The following is a 15,654-nucleotide window of genomic DNA, read 5'->3' on the forward strand; positions in this document are numbered from 1 at the left end:
ACCTAATGCTTCCTTCAGTACAGTTCTCAGCCTGTTCTTAGTTGCAAGTTTAGAATCCTGCATAGCCACATACTTCAGAGGCAGATGCCAAAGGCTAAAGCTGAAGATAATAACTTGAAATGTGTGTCTCTTGTAGGTTATAGTCATTGTAAATTGACAGCTTTGAAGGACCTTAAATGACATCAAAGGAGGCAGATCAGCTAGTTAGGTTAATTAATGTTAATTTTCATCATTGAAAAAAATGTTATTTTTTTTTTTCAGCCAAGCCCAATACCAAGTCCTATTTTGGGGAGAAAGCCAAATGCTAGCCAGTCACTACTTGTGTGGTGCAAAGAAGTTACAAAAAACTACAGAGGAGTAAAAATCACTAATTTCACCACATCATGGAGAAACGGTTTAGCCTTTTGTGCAATATTACATCATTTTAGACCCGACCTAATGTAAGTAGCAGTCTTTCAGACTTTCCATTCAGGCCTTATATACAAACCTGAAAAGTAATTAGTGTGTATGCTGAAATATTTCATGAGCTGTTGTGGGGGTCTCTTAAGGACATCACGCTCCTTCAGTAAAGAAATTTACAAATGCCAAAGTTCAATGATCAGTCTAGTTATTTTCTCTCAATCATTCTTCTTTCCCATTATCCTTAAACTGATTTGCTTTTTCTCTTAATCTTATAAAAAAAAACTTTGATTATGAAAATTGTATTGGTGTTAAAATAAGATGAATCAAATGTGCCCGTAGCTCTTTCTATGTTGACAAGAAGGGATTATCACACAATAAATTTGGTTGTCAGAGCTGGTCTCTGGTTTTTGCCTTAACTTTTTTTTTTTTTTTAAGATGAAAAGCTTCAGGCTACAAAATAAATAATCTCTGATATATATTCGTTTATTTATTCTTTAATTTTCCAGACTATTTGTCTTGCTGATTGAATTGCTATGAAATTACAAATTACTGTATTATATATGTCAATGTTTTAGATTTAGCTTGTTTTAAAACTACTGTTTTTATAAAATGTATGATGTACCATTTTCTCCATCAGCGACTACAAGTTCCTGAATCCGCAAGATATTAAGGAGAACAACAAAAAGGTAAGAACTGCCAGTGAGGGAAAAAAATCATAGTCTGAATTTTGGCCTTACTATAGGTTTTTATTCATTTTTTGAAAGTAAAGTCATAACTACTATTCAGCCTTCTGCTGTTTAAATTGAATACCTTATTGACTCCAATTTGTCATGGCCTTTAAAAATCATAAAATGTGCTGGTTTGGCATTAGTTTAATATTTTTATTTTCTGCATTCACAGTAATTCATTTATTCTGTAACTCATGTACATATATGTATATGTGAACAGTAAATACAGAATGCCATTAAAGCACAGAGTGAGAAAATATTTGTACCTAGTGAAGCAGTAGTGACCATAGAATATAGTATTTTCCAAAAAGCAAAAATTAGTATATCCACTGGAGGTCACTATTCCCTTAAGAGGGACCACACATTTTCTGTCTATAAAATGATAGTTATGACTTGTTTGCTTTACAAAATTATACTGAAGAAAATGGGAAAATAAAATATCATGTCATCACATTATCTTTTGCCTGCTGTATGAACTTTTTCCCCAGAGGGAATTTAACTTTGTTCACTGTCATTTTATTTTCTTTGAGCAAGAGTAGCCCTGCTGCCAATCAAGGGCTTCATAAGGTTGAAGTGCTGCTTTAAATAACTTCTAGGAAACATTATATGAAGTTACTTGTGTTTTTAGAATTCTGAGGCCTCCCCATGGAACCTAGGATGCAGTATTCCAATATTTGGCTAAGCCTTCCTTGATGATGTTACTTGGTTGATGACATTGCAAGTTTGTCAAATAGCAGCCTGAAACATTGAGATAATTAAAGTAAAAAGCCAAAAAAAATGGAAAGTTATGGCAGATAATGGCTTTGTACTGTATAATGAAATGTTAAAGCAAAGCTGAGACTTTTATTGACAAAGCAGGGGACCTTCCTGCCATGATCTGCTTTTCTATTTGTATTATTTCTTTTTTTAACTGAAGATTATAAGCACTTAGAAACCAGTAAGTGAGTCACTGCTATTCTGAAACTTTGATACGCTGAAATATGCTTCTGCATCACAATGGCAGTTCCTTCATTATGTTATTAAAAAAGCTACAGCTACCAACCTTTTACATAATCTCATATATTTTAGATTGAAAATTTTTTTTATAAGTATATGTTTATGTAAGAGGGAAGAGTATATTCTGATTGTCATTTATTTATTTATTTATTTAGAATTTTTATATAACCGACATTCCTGTAAAGAATACATATCACACCGGTTTACATTGAAACAGAACTTTCGCTGGGGGGCGATACATTAAACAATGAACATTAGCATATTATAACATTCAAACATTTGGAAACAAGGAACAATTACAACCGCAAGCAGCTTCAACGCAGAATTAATATAAAAATAACATGAAATAAGAATAAAATAAATATAAATGCATTATATTTAATAACATGTTTCATTATACAGTTGGAATTCAGCAGCTCTCAGGTTGACAAATAATGCCCATACTATATTGTTAATTGTTTCTTTTGATAAGTAGAGTTCAATCTCACAAATTGATCAACAACACATTTACAGGGTCATTCATCAAACCGCGATGTGGCCTTATCGCGTGCAATAGGGCCTTATCACGTGCGATACCGCCCTACTACACGTGATACCGGCCACATCATGTTGGTACAATTCAAATTAGGGGAAAGAGAGGAGTGTGGGCGGGGTTATGTCCTGGCAGGATTGCGGGTGATAATGTTTCACACATTATCGCTGGTAGAACCGCGGGAAATAACTATACCTTTTCCTGTGGCGCTATGGGGCGAAAGTGCAGCCCAGCCACTACAGCGGCAGGTGAAAACGCAGTGCCATTATGCGGCTGGCTGCACAATTTCACTCCCCCGCCCCTTTTTCTTTAGCATGGCTCATCATTCTGCTATAATGAATCTAGGCCTTAATTTGGTATTCAACATATTTTTAAACAAGATGCCATTCATATGTAGTTTTAAAATGATAGTTTAAAGAGTGCATGAGACAGTGAAAGATGGAAGAACTCTAACAGAAGACCTGGTCACAAGGAAAATGAAATTTGCTGATCATGTACTTGGATATTCTGGTGTCAAATTAGCTAATTTAGTCCTAGAAGAAATGATAGAGGCAAAACAGAGAGCAGTCTGGAATAATGACACTGAAAAATAATCAAGATTTGGAAACATGGATAAATTAAAGCAAAAAGATAATGTAAAGGGAAAAATAATGGTTACCTGTTAGTTGACAGTTTAGTCACATTACTTATTTGGTAGGGAAAGGAGAATGGTATTCAGAGAAGAGAGGGGGGCACAGGAGAATGGCAGTGAGGCATAAAGGTTTTAGCATGGTGTTTAAAACTAAGCAACTTTTTTTCATATTTATCTCATTTTTTTAAACAATTATTTCTACCTTCTAGGTTACCCAATCTTCCTGAGGCTAGAGTATCTATGGTGCAAATCATGGCCAAAAACAAGATTAATTGAATTCCCCCACCATGTTCTGTTCCCTGAATTCATTTCTGAATTCATTTCTGAATTTTGCTACTAGATGCCTCTATAAAAGTGGAATTCACAGTATGTTGACTTGCAAGCACCTTGATTGTTACACCAGGCCTACCACTCTATAGAAAAGAGCATGGTCTGAGGAGCAGCTATCTTACATGATGGCACACAGTATACTAAACTAGGCTTCCCTATTAGGAATTATATAAAATAAATTCCAACTATATGAATATAATGTGGAAACTGAATTTGTTTTCTTCAGAGTTTTACATCTACCCTGTTAATTTAAGCTATTAAGACTCATCATGCTAATTGTATTGGCACCACTATGAAAGTCAGTTTTCACTGAAGTTTCCAATGAAATGTTAATAAAATTTTGAAGAGCACAAAAAGTCTTTGCATTTAAGATGACATAAGCTAAAAGAAACCCACTTATTATAAGTTAGAATATTGATGAAATTGTTGTAATAGATATGTATATTTAATAAAAGCTGGTATGTGTGTGTGATGCTCTCATAAAAGGAGTCTGGTTTAAGAAATTCTCTTTGATCCCTATCAATTTTTGAACTAGTTGCCAAGCAAACAGATAACCATACTGCCAGATAGCAGCTCAAAGCCCCGGTTTCCTTTCTCTTCAAGTTGTTGAAAAGAGCTCTCCACAAGCAATCCTACCTGCACAGGGGAATTAAGGCTGGTGGGAAGGGGCTGGTGACCCATTCTGGTGATGTAAGGAAATGAGCTGCTGATGAGAGGACATTGAGACAGATTTGGGGGGGGGGGGGGGGAACAAAATTAATACTTAGGTGGGGAGGAGCTAGGACCAAATAACAGGTCGGGGAATTGGGGTGGGGGGAGGCAGTGAGGAGGATGATTGGGGCATGGTGGGGTGACACTAAGGGAGAGTGGATTGAGAAGGGGAGAAGTAACTGAGAATTGAGCCAGTGGAATGGGAAAGCAATGGAGATTGAGCAGAGATACACAAAATTTAAAGAATTGTATGTACAACATGGCACCACATGTTTCCAGTCTTTAGATGGATGGACTACATGTGTACTACATAGTAAAATTTTCAAAACTCTCAAATATTTTCTTTTATGATGGGCATTCCTCTAGTATGTGTTAATTTGTGTGTGCATCTACATACATTTTATAGGTAGATGTATACACATGTAGACATACTACCATTACTACTTATTTTTAAAGTGCTACTAGATATATGCTGTTGCTTCTCCAGTACATATAATTAACAGTCCCTACTGCATGAATCTTACAGTCTAGTCAAGACACATATGACAAAGAAGAGTCTGTGGGAAGTGTATTTATAGTTGAGAACTGGTTAGGATTTAAAAGCAGTCTCAAAAAGATAAGCAGATATTGACAGACATACACACACACATAGATAGATATAGATATATAGATATATATGAACTATGGAGCATTACAATTATGGGATTGTATAAAGACCAGTAAAGTTTAAGTAAATACACACACACTTATATAGACTGCATGTGTACAACTATGTGTGTGTATATATATTTAAACTTTACTGGTCTTTATACAGTACTATAGTGGCATTGTCCCATAGTTCAGATGATTATAGGAATGAATGGCATTTGCTCAGAGAGGTAACAGCAATACTTACCAGCTACTCAGTTGGTGCCATTGTAGTGAACTGTGGCAGGATCGTAGGTCCATCAGCATGATACTCAGGCAGATGCACACTGTACCAGGCAAACTGTGGAAAAAAGACCTGGGGGCCTGAGCTTTGCTTTCCTCTGTCACTAAGGCACTGAGCTCTGCTAGGACTGATTTGCAGTTGGAAATTAGAGTTGGCTAACTAGCCAAAACCTGTAGTCTTGAATCTGCACTACAGAATTTTCATCTTTCCTCTCCTCTCCTCTCCTCTGCTAAGTGCTCCAGAGAAAGGCAACCAAAATAGTGTGGAATCTGCACTAAAAGACAGACAAGATGAGATGTGAGGACTTAAATATGCCTACCCGAGAGGAGAGGAAAGACAGGAGTATATGATACAGACTTTTAAGTACCTGAAAATAATTCATAATGCAGAAGAATCAAACGTTTTCAAATGGAAAGAAAGCTGTAAGAACCAGGGGTCTTGATAGGAAGCTCCAAGGGAGCAGTCTAAGGAACAATTATCAGGAAATACTTTTTCATAGACAAGGCGGTGCATGCCTGGAATACCCTCCTGGAAAAGGTGGTGAGAGCAAGAATGGTAATGGAATTCAAAAGGTCCTGGGATAAACACAGGTGATACCAAGTGGCGAGAGGAAGAAAATAAAGAACTGAAGTAACCAATGATAATTTTAATGTAACATTTCTGCATGGGGTAACTTACAGGGAGTAGCAGTTCCAACCTACACCTTGTTGGGGAGACTGGATGGACCTTTTTGGTATCTATCCGCTATCATTTACTTTGTTACTATGCATACAGCTTTCTAGGGCAGTACTGTACTAATTTGATTACTCATTTAATGCAAATCATATTCCAGAAATTATTAATCACCTCGAACATTATGATTGATGGAAAATAATGTCAGTATTTCTGCTAAGGAATTATTTGTGTGCTGTTATGTTTGACAATTCCAGCAATTTTTGATGAAGCGTATTTTTCCTATTCAACATTTCTAATTAATAAAGCTATGCTGCTATCTTGAACAACTGTTGTGCAGTCAGTAACATTTTTGTTTGAATATATAAAAAATTCTAGAAATATGCCATGGTATCATCAGCAGTGCAACTGTTTGTTCCCTTATGATTGCATGATTTGAGATTACTTTCTCAATTGTACAGAGAAACTGTATGACATTTAATATCACATTACATAGTGCTTTTGTTGCACTGTTTTAGCTTCAAATTTAGCTTCAAAGGACAGCTCAAAAGCTTAAAAGAGTGCTACCACAGATTTTTAAAGAATAATAGAGTAAGTGAACACTAATCACCATAACAGGTTATAATTGTGGAGACTTATGTGATTTAAAAATCAGTCCCTTTTTAAAGTGTTTTATATATGATGCTGCAGTAGGTGAGAGCCTGGCATCTGGTATTACTGCATGAATCTAGTTCCTACATTTTTCTTCTCATATCCTTCCACCACACTGATGTAGCCTGATCTGTAGCCCTAGAGAGGAGCTGCATTTCTGGACTGTAATAAGCATTGGCAAGTAAAACTTATAAGAAAACAAGATAGATTTTTTATATAGATGTTTCCAAAATTATCACCTTTCAATTCAGCTGATTAGTGTTTGTTTACAGTAATTTCATCTAAAATATGTAATCAGTCTTCTTTCAGGCATAGCTGAAGGATATTAAAACTAATAAATTAGCAACTAGAGAGATAGGTGAATTGTAAAACCATTGCGATGGCTTAAGAGTTTAAAGATCCGGTGATGTAGTGATGACATTTTTTGGAAGGCTTGCTTTGTGTGTTTTTTGGGGTATTTATTTTTACTATAGTTTCTCTTGTTGATAGTAGTTAATTTAACTTGTCTCATTAATGCCTACTATTAAGAAAATGTATTATTTTGGTTGTGCTGTTTTTTCTTTCATCACTTTGCAACCTCTTGCCTGACAGCTACATTGAGTATCTCAGTTACTTCCTGCAGATTTATTTCATGGCTTCACACAATTCTGTCTGATAACCTCATGTGCCCTTGGTTGGAATGAATGCAGTCCTGGGAACAATGCTTGTTTACATATTCTATGCAGATGCATAACGCATTTGACAATTGCTCTTCCTAACCAATTAAAATAACATTCCTTATGAATACATAAACTAGTTTTATGTAAGTAGTTTTCTCTCTCTTTTTTTTTTTTTTAACTGACTCATATTTCTGTGTGACCACACTATAAGAATAAAGGCCAGTTTGTATAGATGCCATTTAAGTGCCTGACCCTCCTTGTTAAAAGTGAAAAAAAAATTAGTGCAATTATGAGCATAATTGCATCTTGAAATGACCTTTTATACATAGAAAAACATTACCTGACGCTATCACTCTTCTCCCCCAAACTAATCACTGTCCAGATCAGTGAGTGTTGCCGAATAAATAGGTATTTCCCAGTGACATCCGATCTTGACCAATATGTCAGTGTGTTGTATAATTGGGAAATGTTTAGAATACTGCCTGTGGTGCTTTTGTTGATAGACTGCAATTGATGTCCGTCAATCAACTTGTCAAATTATATGAGGGGAAAAAAAAGACTTTAATTTCTCTAAATTAAAACAAGCAAAACAACAAACAAGCTTAAACTAGCACAAACTATTCTACAACAGATTTTTTTTCTGCTTTGGACCTATGGCAGAAGTTCTTAGTGAACTGAACCCTAAATATTTGTTTGTTTTTTTAATTAATAACAAAAGATTAACCTTATATAATATAGAAAGAAAAAAAATGGTAAAAGCCACATACCTAACTATACCTGTAAAGCACACAGCTGGGCCTTTTAAGGGTTTGTTTCAACACAATACAGTTTTAAAAGGTCACTTCAGGATACTAATAATTAATTGTAAATTGAGAAACTGCTTTGGTTCATCAGAACCAGAAAAACTTGATGAACTGGAATTATTTAAATGGCCAATACAAATAAAAGAATAAAACCTTTGCACACTTTACTGTGCTGTGCATAATACTTTGCTTTTATATGTATGACTGAAGAAAAAGTATTAAAAAAATTTCTAACAAAATATCTACTTAAGAAGAAATAATGTGCTTATATAAGAAATATTTATATTTGCTGTAAGGTAATCTTAAGTGTGGCTTTTTGATTATCTTGGCTGTAAATTTTTCATTTGCACAAATCTCTGCAATTACATGGGTAGTGGAAAAGAGAAGATTCATTGAGAATGATGAAGCCCAGAATGGATTGGTGTAGTATTTCCTTATATCTTAGGTCCTTATCTTAAAACCCATCCTTTTTTTAAAATACTTTATGTACTTGCGTTGCTTTACTCATATCTTATTTTTTTAGGTAGAATCGTTTAATTTATAAATAGATTTGTTTAAAAAAAACTTGAAACTTCTTTTCAGGTCTTTCTTTATAGGTTTATCTTTATTCTTGCAGTTGATTGCATTGTAATTGTTTGCTTTGTTACAACATGTTTGCATTGCAAGGTTTCAAGATTTCTTAAGACTGGAGGAGAGTGTGTTTACATGTATTTGTGAGCTCTTGAGATACTTGATAAGAATAGGTAATACTTGTATTCATTACTATGTGTCTAAGGCACAGAGCTACTGCTGGTACATTCTTATAAAGTAAACTAAAACCCCTCACCCACTGGTGAAATGAAGCTTCAGAGCCTCATGGCCTTCTTATGAGTAACCACACAGACATGGTTCATTGGTTCTTCTTTTTTATTTCCTATACAGGTTCATTTTTTTGCAAACCAGCTTTCATGCATTGCTTTCTACCAACTTATTTTCAAAACTGTGTTATGAACTTAATGCAGGTTTATTTTCCATTTAAAGTGATAATCAGTATTTACAGCCAGCTATTTAAACTGCCATTATTTTGTACAACAGTGAGTACTTACAAATCCATGTCAGTGGTTACTGTCATGCAATTAAAATGAATAGAAATATGCTGATAAAAATCCATACCTTTTAATTTCTATACATTGTCAATAAAAATGTTCTTATAACACTTGGGATTTTAGTTGTGTGTATGTGTGTATGAACATATGGCATTAAAATGTTCTAGATCTGATTTATGACACACAACATTTCTGTGTACTAATACTTCCTTTTTTTTTTTTTTTTTTAAGGCTTATGATGGGTTTGCCAATATAGGAATTTCACGATTGCTGGAACCTTCTGATATGGTTTTGTTAGCAATTCCTGACAAATTGACAGTAATGACTTATCTTTATCAAATTAGGGCACATTTCAGTGGCCAGGAACTGAATGTGGTTCAGATTGAAGCAAATAGCAGTAAAAGCACATATAAAGTGGGAAACTTTGAGACTGACACAAATAGTTCCATTGATCAGGATAAGTTCTATGCAGAGCTTAATGAACTGAACCGGGAGCCAGAAATGCAGCAAGCTAATAGTGGTTTGGCAGACTTTGTTTCTCAGGATGACTCTTTATTTATAAATGACAGTGGTATGGGAGAATCAGAAAGTGAGCATCAGACTCCTGATGATCATCTAAGCCCAAGCACAGCTTCTCCCTCTCGCAGAACTAAAAGTGACATTCACCCACAAAAATCTCATCAAAGCTCCTGCAGAAATTTTGGATCTGAAGATGCTAGGAAGAGCAACATCACAGACAAGGCACAAGCATCACCATTGTTGGGGAAAAAGAAACTGTTGAAAGCAGACACTTTAGACTTAAGTGATTTGTCTCATGTCAGTGATGAAAGAGAAGATGCATCTCCAACAGTTCCACGTGAAGACACTGACAGTCAGAGTCACAAGAGTTTAAATAGTACTATTAATTACTTGGAGCAAGAAAAACGGGCGCATTCACAAGTCACAGAGAGCAGAAGTCCAGATACCAGTTCACCTGTCAAAAAGCCAAATATGTCTCCCACTTATAACCTTGGACCCTCTTATAGCAGGGATGCAGATCTTGCAATGAAAAAACACATTTCTCTGCAGCAGACAGACACTAACGTTGACTCTGACTCTAGGTCTGCATTAAATCACACAGATCAGCTGGCAAAAACTTCACAGGTAAGAAACTTGAGTGCTCTTTGATGAAGTTGAGATAGTATTGAAGCTAGATTCCATGTTCTACCTGATCAAATCATAGTATGTCATAACTATAACAATGCACGCAAGCAAAAAATAAGTATCAAGAAAAATTGTTATAAATGACCATCATAACACGTTAAGGGACTGCATTAAATGCCCTTAATGACACTCTCGACCAGCGGGTGGGGTGTAATCATCAGTCATTAATAATGAAGAGTTTCTGTAAGCATAAGTCTTTATAATATAGATAATGCCACAATAATGTTTTTTTTTTTTTTAAGTTTTTGAAATGTACATAAAATAGTGTGAAACATTTATCTATGAAAGCTGTGTTGGTGGTAAACTGTCAAACTGCTAATAAAATACATTGTATGGTTGCCTGATGACCTTTAACAGATGTAGAGAAACCAGTCCAATAGTTGTCGCCTGGGTTTAAAGCCCCGATACCGAACTGAAGCCTTATTGAGGTAAAAATCTAAAGTCCAATGCATCGAGCTTTGGATTTTTACCATAGTATGGCTTCAGTTCGATATCCGAACTATAATCACAGATGACAACTATTGGACTGGTTTCTCTACACATGTTAAAGGTCATCAGGCAATATTACAATTTATTTTTATAGCAGTTTGGCAGTTTCCCACCAGAGCAGCTTTCATAGATAAGTCTTTCATACTACTTTTATAAGCATCTCAAATGTATTTGGAGGGATTTCATGTTAACTATAGAACTTAAGTGAATGATATTTAAGATTTTAAGTTAATTTCATGAAGAAAGTATTATAGCAGCAGTGCCAATTAATATACTCAAATGTGAATGAATTCAAGTGAGGCTTAATGTGATCTCTTCTCACTCATCTATAAGGTTTTCATTTCGTTATCCTAAAGTTAGTAGAAAAATACTTTCAATAATAATACTTTCAATAATAATAATACTTTCAATAAAAATACTTTCAATAATAATAATAATAAGGGATCCAGTTTGTAGCTCTTTTTTAATGCTTGTGTTCTAGAATATAAGTTGCCTGTAGATATTTTATATGTTCTAGACAAATACAGATAGTGGCATTTTAGCCCCAGAACAAATGGGACTTATCAGGAATTAAAATACGCTCTAAAAAAGAAATAAAAAGCCAGTTCCAGAAAATAGAGAACATTTTTCATGACTAAGTAAAGAGATTTTCCTTACTTTTTGGATATTTCTGATGTAGCTGCTTTAATTTATTGACCTGTGCAAGACCTTCTTTTTGTCAATACTTTAGAATCTATTGTGTGTAATGTTAGTAGGTGCAGTGAAAAATGTCTTTTATAGAAATACTGTTCTGTGCAATTCTAGTGAACATTCAAAATTAGAGGATTCTGATAATTCATGTTGTAGGACAAATATGCACAACCCTGTCCTTGAGAGCCACAAACGGGCCTGATTTTTAAGATATTTGCATTTCTCACAGGACAAGCAGGATGGTAGTCCTCACATATGGGTGACATCACAGAATGGAGCCCAATCACGGAACACTTTTGTCAAAGTTTCTAGAACTTTGACTGGCCCCTACTGGGCATGCCCAGCATGGCACCAACCCTGCAGCCAGCAGGGGTCCCTCTTCAGTCTTCTTTTTTCCGTGCAGCAGTAGCCACGTGGTTAAGGAGCTCTGCAAGGATTCCTGACAGGAATTTTCCTCATGGAATTATTAAAAGTTAAATTGCCCCACAGGGGTCCCTCCATAAACTTTTTCAGTCTGCGGTACTCCGGTAAGTTTTTACCCGTTTTCCGTCGATTACAGTCGAGTTTGGCCCTCGCGGCCTACTGGCCGTCGACTGTACCGTGGCTCGATTTTTTTCTATGGCCATGGCGTCGGGGTTCCTTCAGTGCCCGGACTGTACTCGAACCATGTCCATTACAGACCCTCATAAAGTCTGTGTAATGTGTCTTGGACGAGAGCACGATGTCTTGACCTGCACCAAATGTGTCCTAATGACACCAAAAGGTCGCAAGGCCAGAATGGAGAAGATGGGACTTCTCTTCCGTGCTCAAACCCCAACACCGTCCAATGCATCGACGTCATCTAAACTGGCAACGTCAATGTCGCGCCAGCATCAACCACTGATCAGTGACCATCCAGCATCGACAACTTCTCGGCCTTCGACACCTTCTTCTCCCCCTTGGGACCGAGGGGATCGTAAAGAGAAACATCGCCACCGGCATCGAAAGTCTCGGACCATCAAGGGAGCGAAACCATCGACCTCGCCATCATCCGAGCTGCCGTTGAAGAAACCCCATCCAGTAAAGGCACCGACCTTTTCGGTGACCGGTCACTGAGGCACTCCTTGCCCGACAGGGCATCGGGAGCCGCAACTCCGCCTTTAACGGTGGTCCCTTCGGCTATGCCTCTGCCTCCTTCTGTTCCGGAGCTGGGGCTGCTTGCTCCAAGTCTCCGAGAGGAACTGGACCGGATGGTTCAGGAGGCCATCGACAAGGTGATGCACCGACTCTAGGTTCCCCCGGCACAGACATCAGTACCAATAGTGGAACCGGATACTGACCCGATTCCAGCAGCCTTGGCACCGCTGCTATTGAGAATGGAAGTGCTTATAGCCGCTTTTCCACCAATGGACCCCAGGTCACCGATGGCTCCGGTGCCCTCCCCGCTTACTTTATCATCGGGAGGAGAAACACTGTTCCGCATTCCTCCATCAGGAGTTCTGCCTCAGCCATCGAGATCGGTGCCGATACCTCCATCGGCGCTATCGAGTCATCCACTGATGCCCTCGATGCCTGCACCAGGGCCTTCATTGCTTTCATCGGTGCCCCCGGTTATTCCTTCGATGCCTTCGGAGCCTAAACCGGGACCTTCAGGTATCCAACTCCCCCATCCCTCTCCAGTTCCTAGAGGGACAGGTGCTGACCCTTATGATACCTTATAATACGCATTCGACACAGTTAACCACAACTGTCTCATTGACAGATTAACCGACATCGGCATCAAAAACATAGCCTTAAACTGGTTTAAATCCTTCCTCCAGAACAGATATTACAGTCAAGATCAACAGCAAAGAATCTTTTCCATTCAGTTCCACCCTCGGAGTCCCTCAAGGCTCGTCATTATCACCAACATTATTTAACATCTATCTACTCCCGCTTTGTAAACTCCTCTCCGAGCTCAAATTAAAACATTACGTGAATGCAGACGATGTCCAAATCCTCCTACTGATAATAGATTCTCTGGACAGTACTTTACGTCGTTGGAACACCTATCTATGCTCCATTAATAACCTCCTTTCAAATCTTAACCTGATTCTCAACACAAACAAGACCGAACTCCTCTTAATCACACAGGATGGTAACTTTTCTCTAAACAACCTACCCCCTACAACGCTCCCAACCATCTCTCCCAAAGTCAGAAACCCAGGGGTAGTCATGGACACTCAATTGAGCTTCACAGGCTTCATTAACAACACAATAAAGGAGTGCTACTTCAAACTTCAAGTATTAAAAAGACTAAGATCCCTCCTTCATTTTCAAGATTTCAGGTCTGTCTTACAAGCGATCATTTTTTCAAAAATCGATTACTGCAATGCACTTCTTCAAGGCCTTCCAGACAACTCCATTAAACCTCTCCAGTTGCTTCAGAATGCAACTGCAAGGATACTCACAAAGTCTAACAAAAGGGACCACATAACACCGATCCTTAAGAAGCTCCATTGGCTCCCAGTCAAATTCAGAATCCTCTACAAGCTTTTAGTAATCACCCACAAAGCCATTCTTAACATCTCTCCGCTGGACCTATCGACCCCCCTGCAACTTCATACTTCAACCCGTCCTCTGAGATTAGCGCAAAGAGGGACTCTTAGAACACCTACATTCAAAACCTCCTTTAGTAAAAGAGCCTTTTCCACCGCAGGCCCCAAACAGTGGAACCTGCTCCCACCGGACCTTAGGCTGGAACAATGCCCAATTACATTCAAGAAGAGACTTAAGACGCTACTAATCAGACAAGCCTTCCCATAACACTCGTCCTTGCCTCATCCTCCACGGACCTTCTCTTCCTTAGCTCAGATGCCTAAGCACTTTTTCTTCCGCTACCTAAGCTATTTAATATATGTATATTTAGTTTCATTAAATCTATGGTAACCCTCCGCTACCCTCCCCCCCCCACCCCACCTTCCAACCCCCCTTCCAACCCCCTTCCAATCCCTCCCTCGGAATACCTTGTTACCCCAAAAAGCCAACTCTTATCAGTTCTTACCAGTTACTCCCCATGCTTAAGCTGTATCCAAGTTTTTCTCTCCCCCTGTTCTATGTAAGACAACTTTGTCACTGTTTTTATGGTTGCAATGTAAACCGGAGTGATAATTAACTCTGTTATTTGAACTTCGGTATAGAAAAGTTATAAATAAATAAATACCTGGACTTGATGATTCCTCACCAGACACCGATGACTTGCCATCACCTCCTTTACCCACTGAGAGTAGAAAGCGTTCTCCTCCAGAGGACCTTTCTTTCATAAATTTTGTGAAGGAAATGTCTGAATTGGTCCCCTTCCAATTATTAACGGAACAGGATGACAGACATCAAATGATGGAGTTGCTTCAATTCCTGGATGCACCCAAGGAAATCACCTCCATCCCTATCCACCAAGTTCTTCTAGATCTCCTCAAGAAGAACTGGGAACATCCTGGCTCCATTGCACCAGTCCACAGTAAAATTGACTCTACCTATTTGGTACAGTCAGCTCCAGGCTTTCAGAAGCCTCAGTTGGATCACCAATCTGTGGTGGTTGAATCTGCGCAAAAGAGAGCAAAAAGGTTGAAACCTCACACTTCCTTTCCCCCTGGCAAGGAACAGAAGTTTTTAGATACCATTGGTCGCCGAGTCTTTCAAGGATCAATGTTGATCCTCCGAATTTCCGCTTACCAACTCTATATAACCCAATATAACAGGATCATTTTTAAGAAGATGCAGGAGTTGACAACCTCCATGCCTTAGTCACTTCCAGAACAACTCCACACCTAATTAACAAGGGTTTGGAGGCAGGAAAACATGAGATCAGATCATGTTATGATATCTTTGACACTGCAACCAGAGTATCTGCAGCAGCTATTTCAGCGAGACTATGGGCTTGGCTCAAGTCTTCAGACCTTCGACCGGAAGTCCAAGATAGGTTGTCTGACCTTCCCTGTATAAGAGACAATCTCTTTGGCGAGCAGATTCAAAAGACAGTGGCTGAATTAAAGGACCATCATGAGGCTCTCAAACAGCTCTCTCTGATACCTTCGGATTATTCTTCCAAACAGCCTTTCCGGAAGGACTCTAAAAAAGTCTTTCTACAGACCAAAGAAGTCCTACCCACCAGCAGCCAGATGTC

General features: G+C 38.0%; 1 protein-coding gene across 1 annotated transcript in view; it reads left to right on the forward strand.

Annotated features, from left to right (window-relative positions):
- Nucleotides 1–357: 357 nt before the first annotated feature.
- Nucleotides 358–15,654, forward strand: part of LOC115082602 (EH domain-binding protein 1-like) — a 31,747-nt gene continuing 16,450 nt past the window's right edge. Inside the window, exons 1-3 of the mRNA XM_029586816.1 lie at nucleotides 358–440; nucleotides 1,040–1,088; nucleotides 9,363–10,274. Of these exons, the coding sequence (XP_029442676.1) occupies nucleotides 9,417–10,274 (858 nt within the window). The 5' untranslated portion in view covers nucleotides 358–440; nucleotides 1,040–1,088; nucleotides 9,363–9,416. The remainder of the gene's footprint in view (nucleotides 441–1,039; nucleotides 1,089–9,362; nucleotides 10,275–15,654) is intronic.

This window comes from Rhinatrema bivittatum, unplaced genomic scaffold, assembly GCF_901001135.1.
Source record: "Rhinatrema bivittatum unplaced genomic scaffold, aRhiBiv1.1, whole genome shotgun sequence".
Classification (NCBI taxonomy): domain Eukaryota; kingdom Metazoa; phylum Chordata; class Amphibia; order Gymnophiona; family Rhinatrematidae; genus Rhinatrema; species Rhinatrema bivittatum.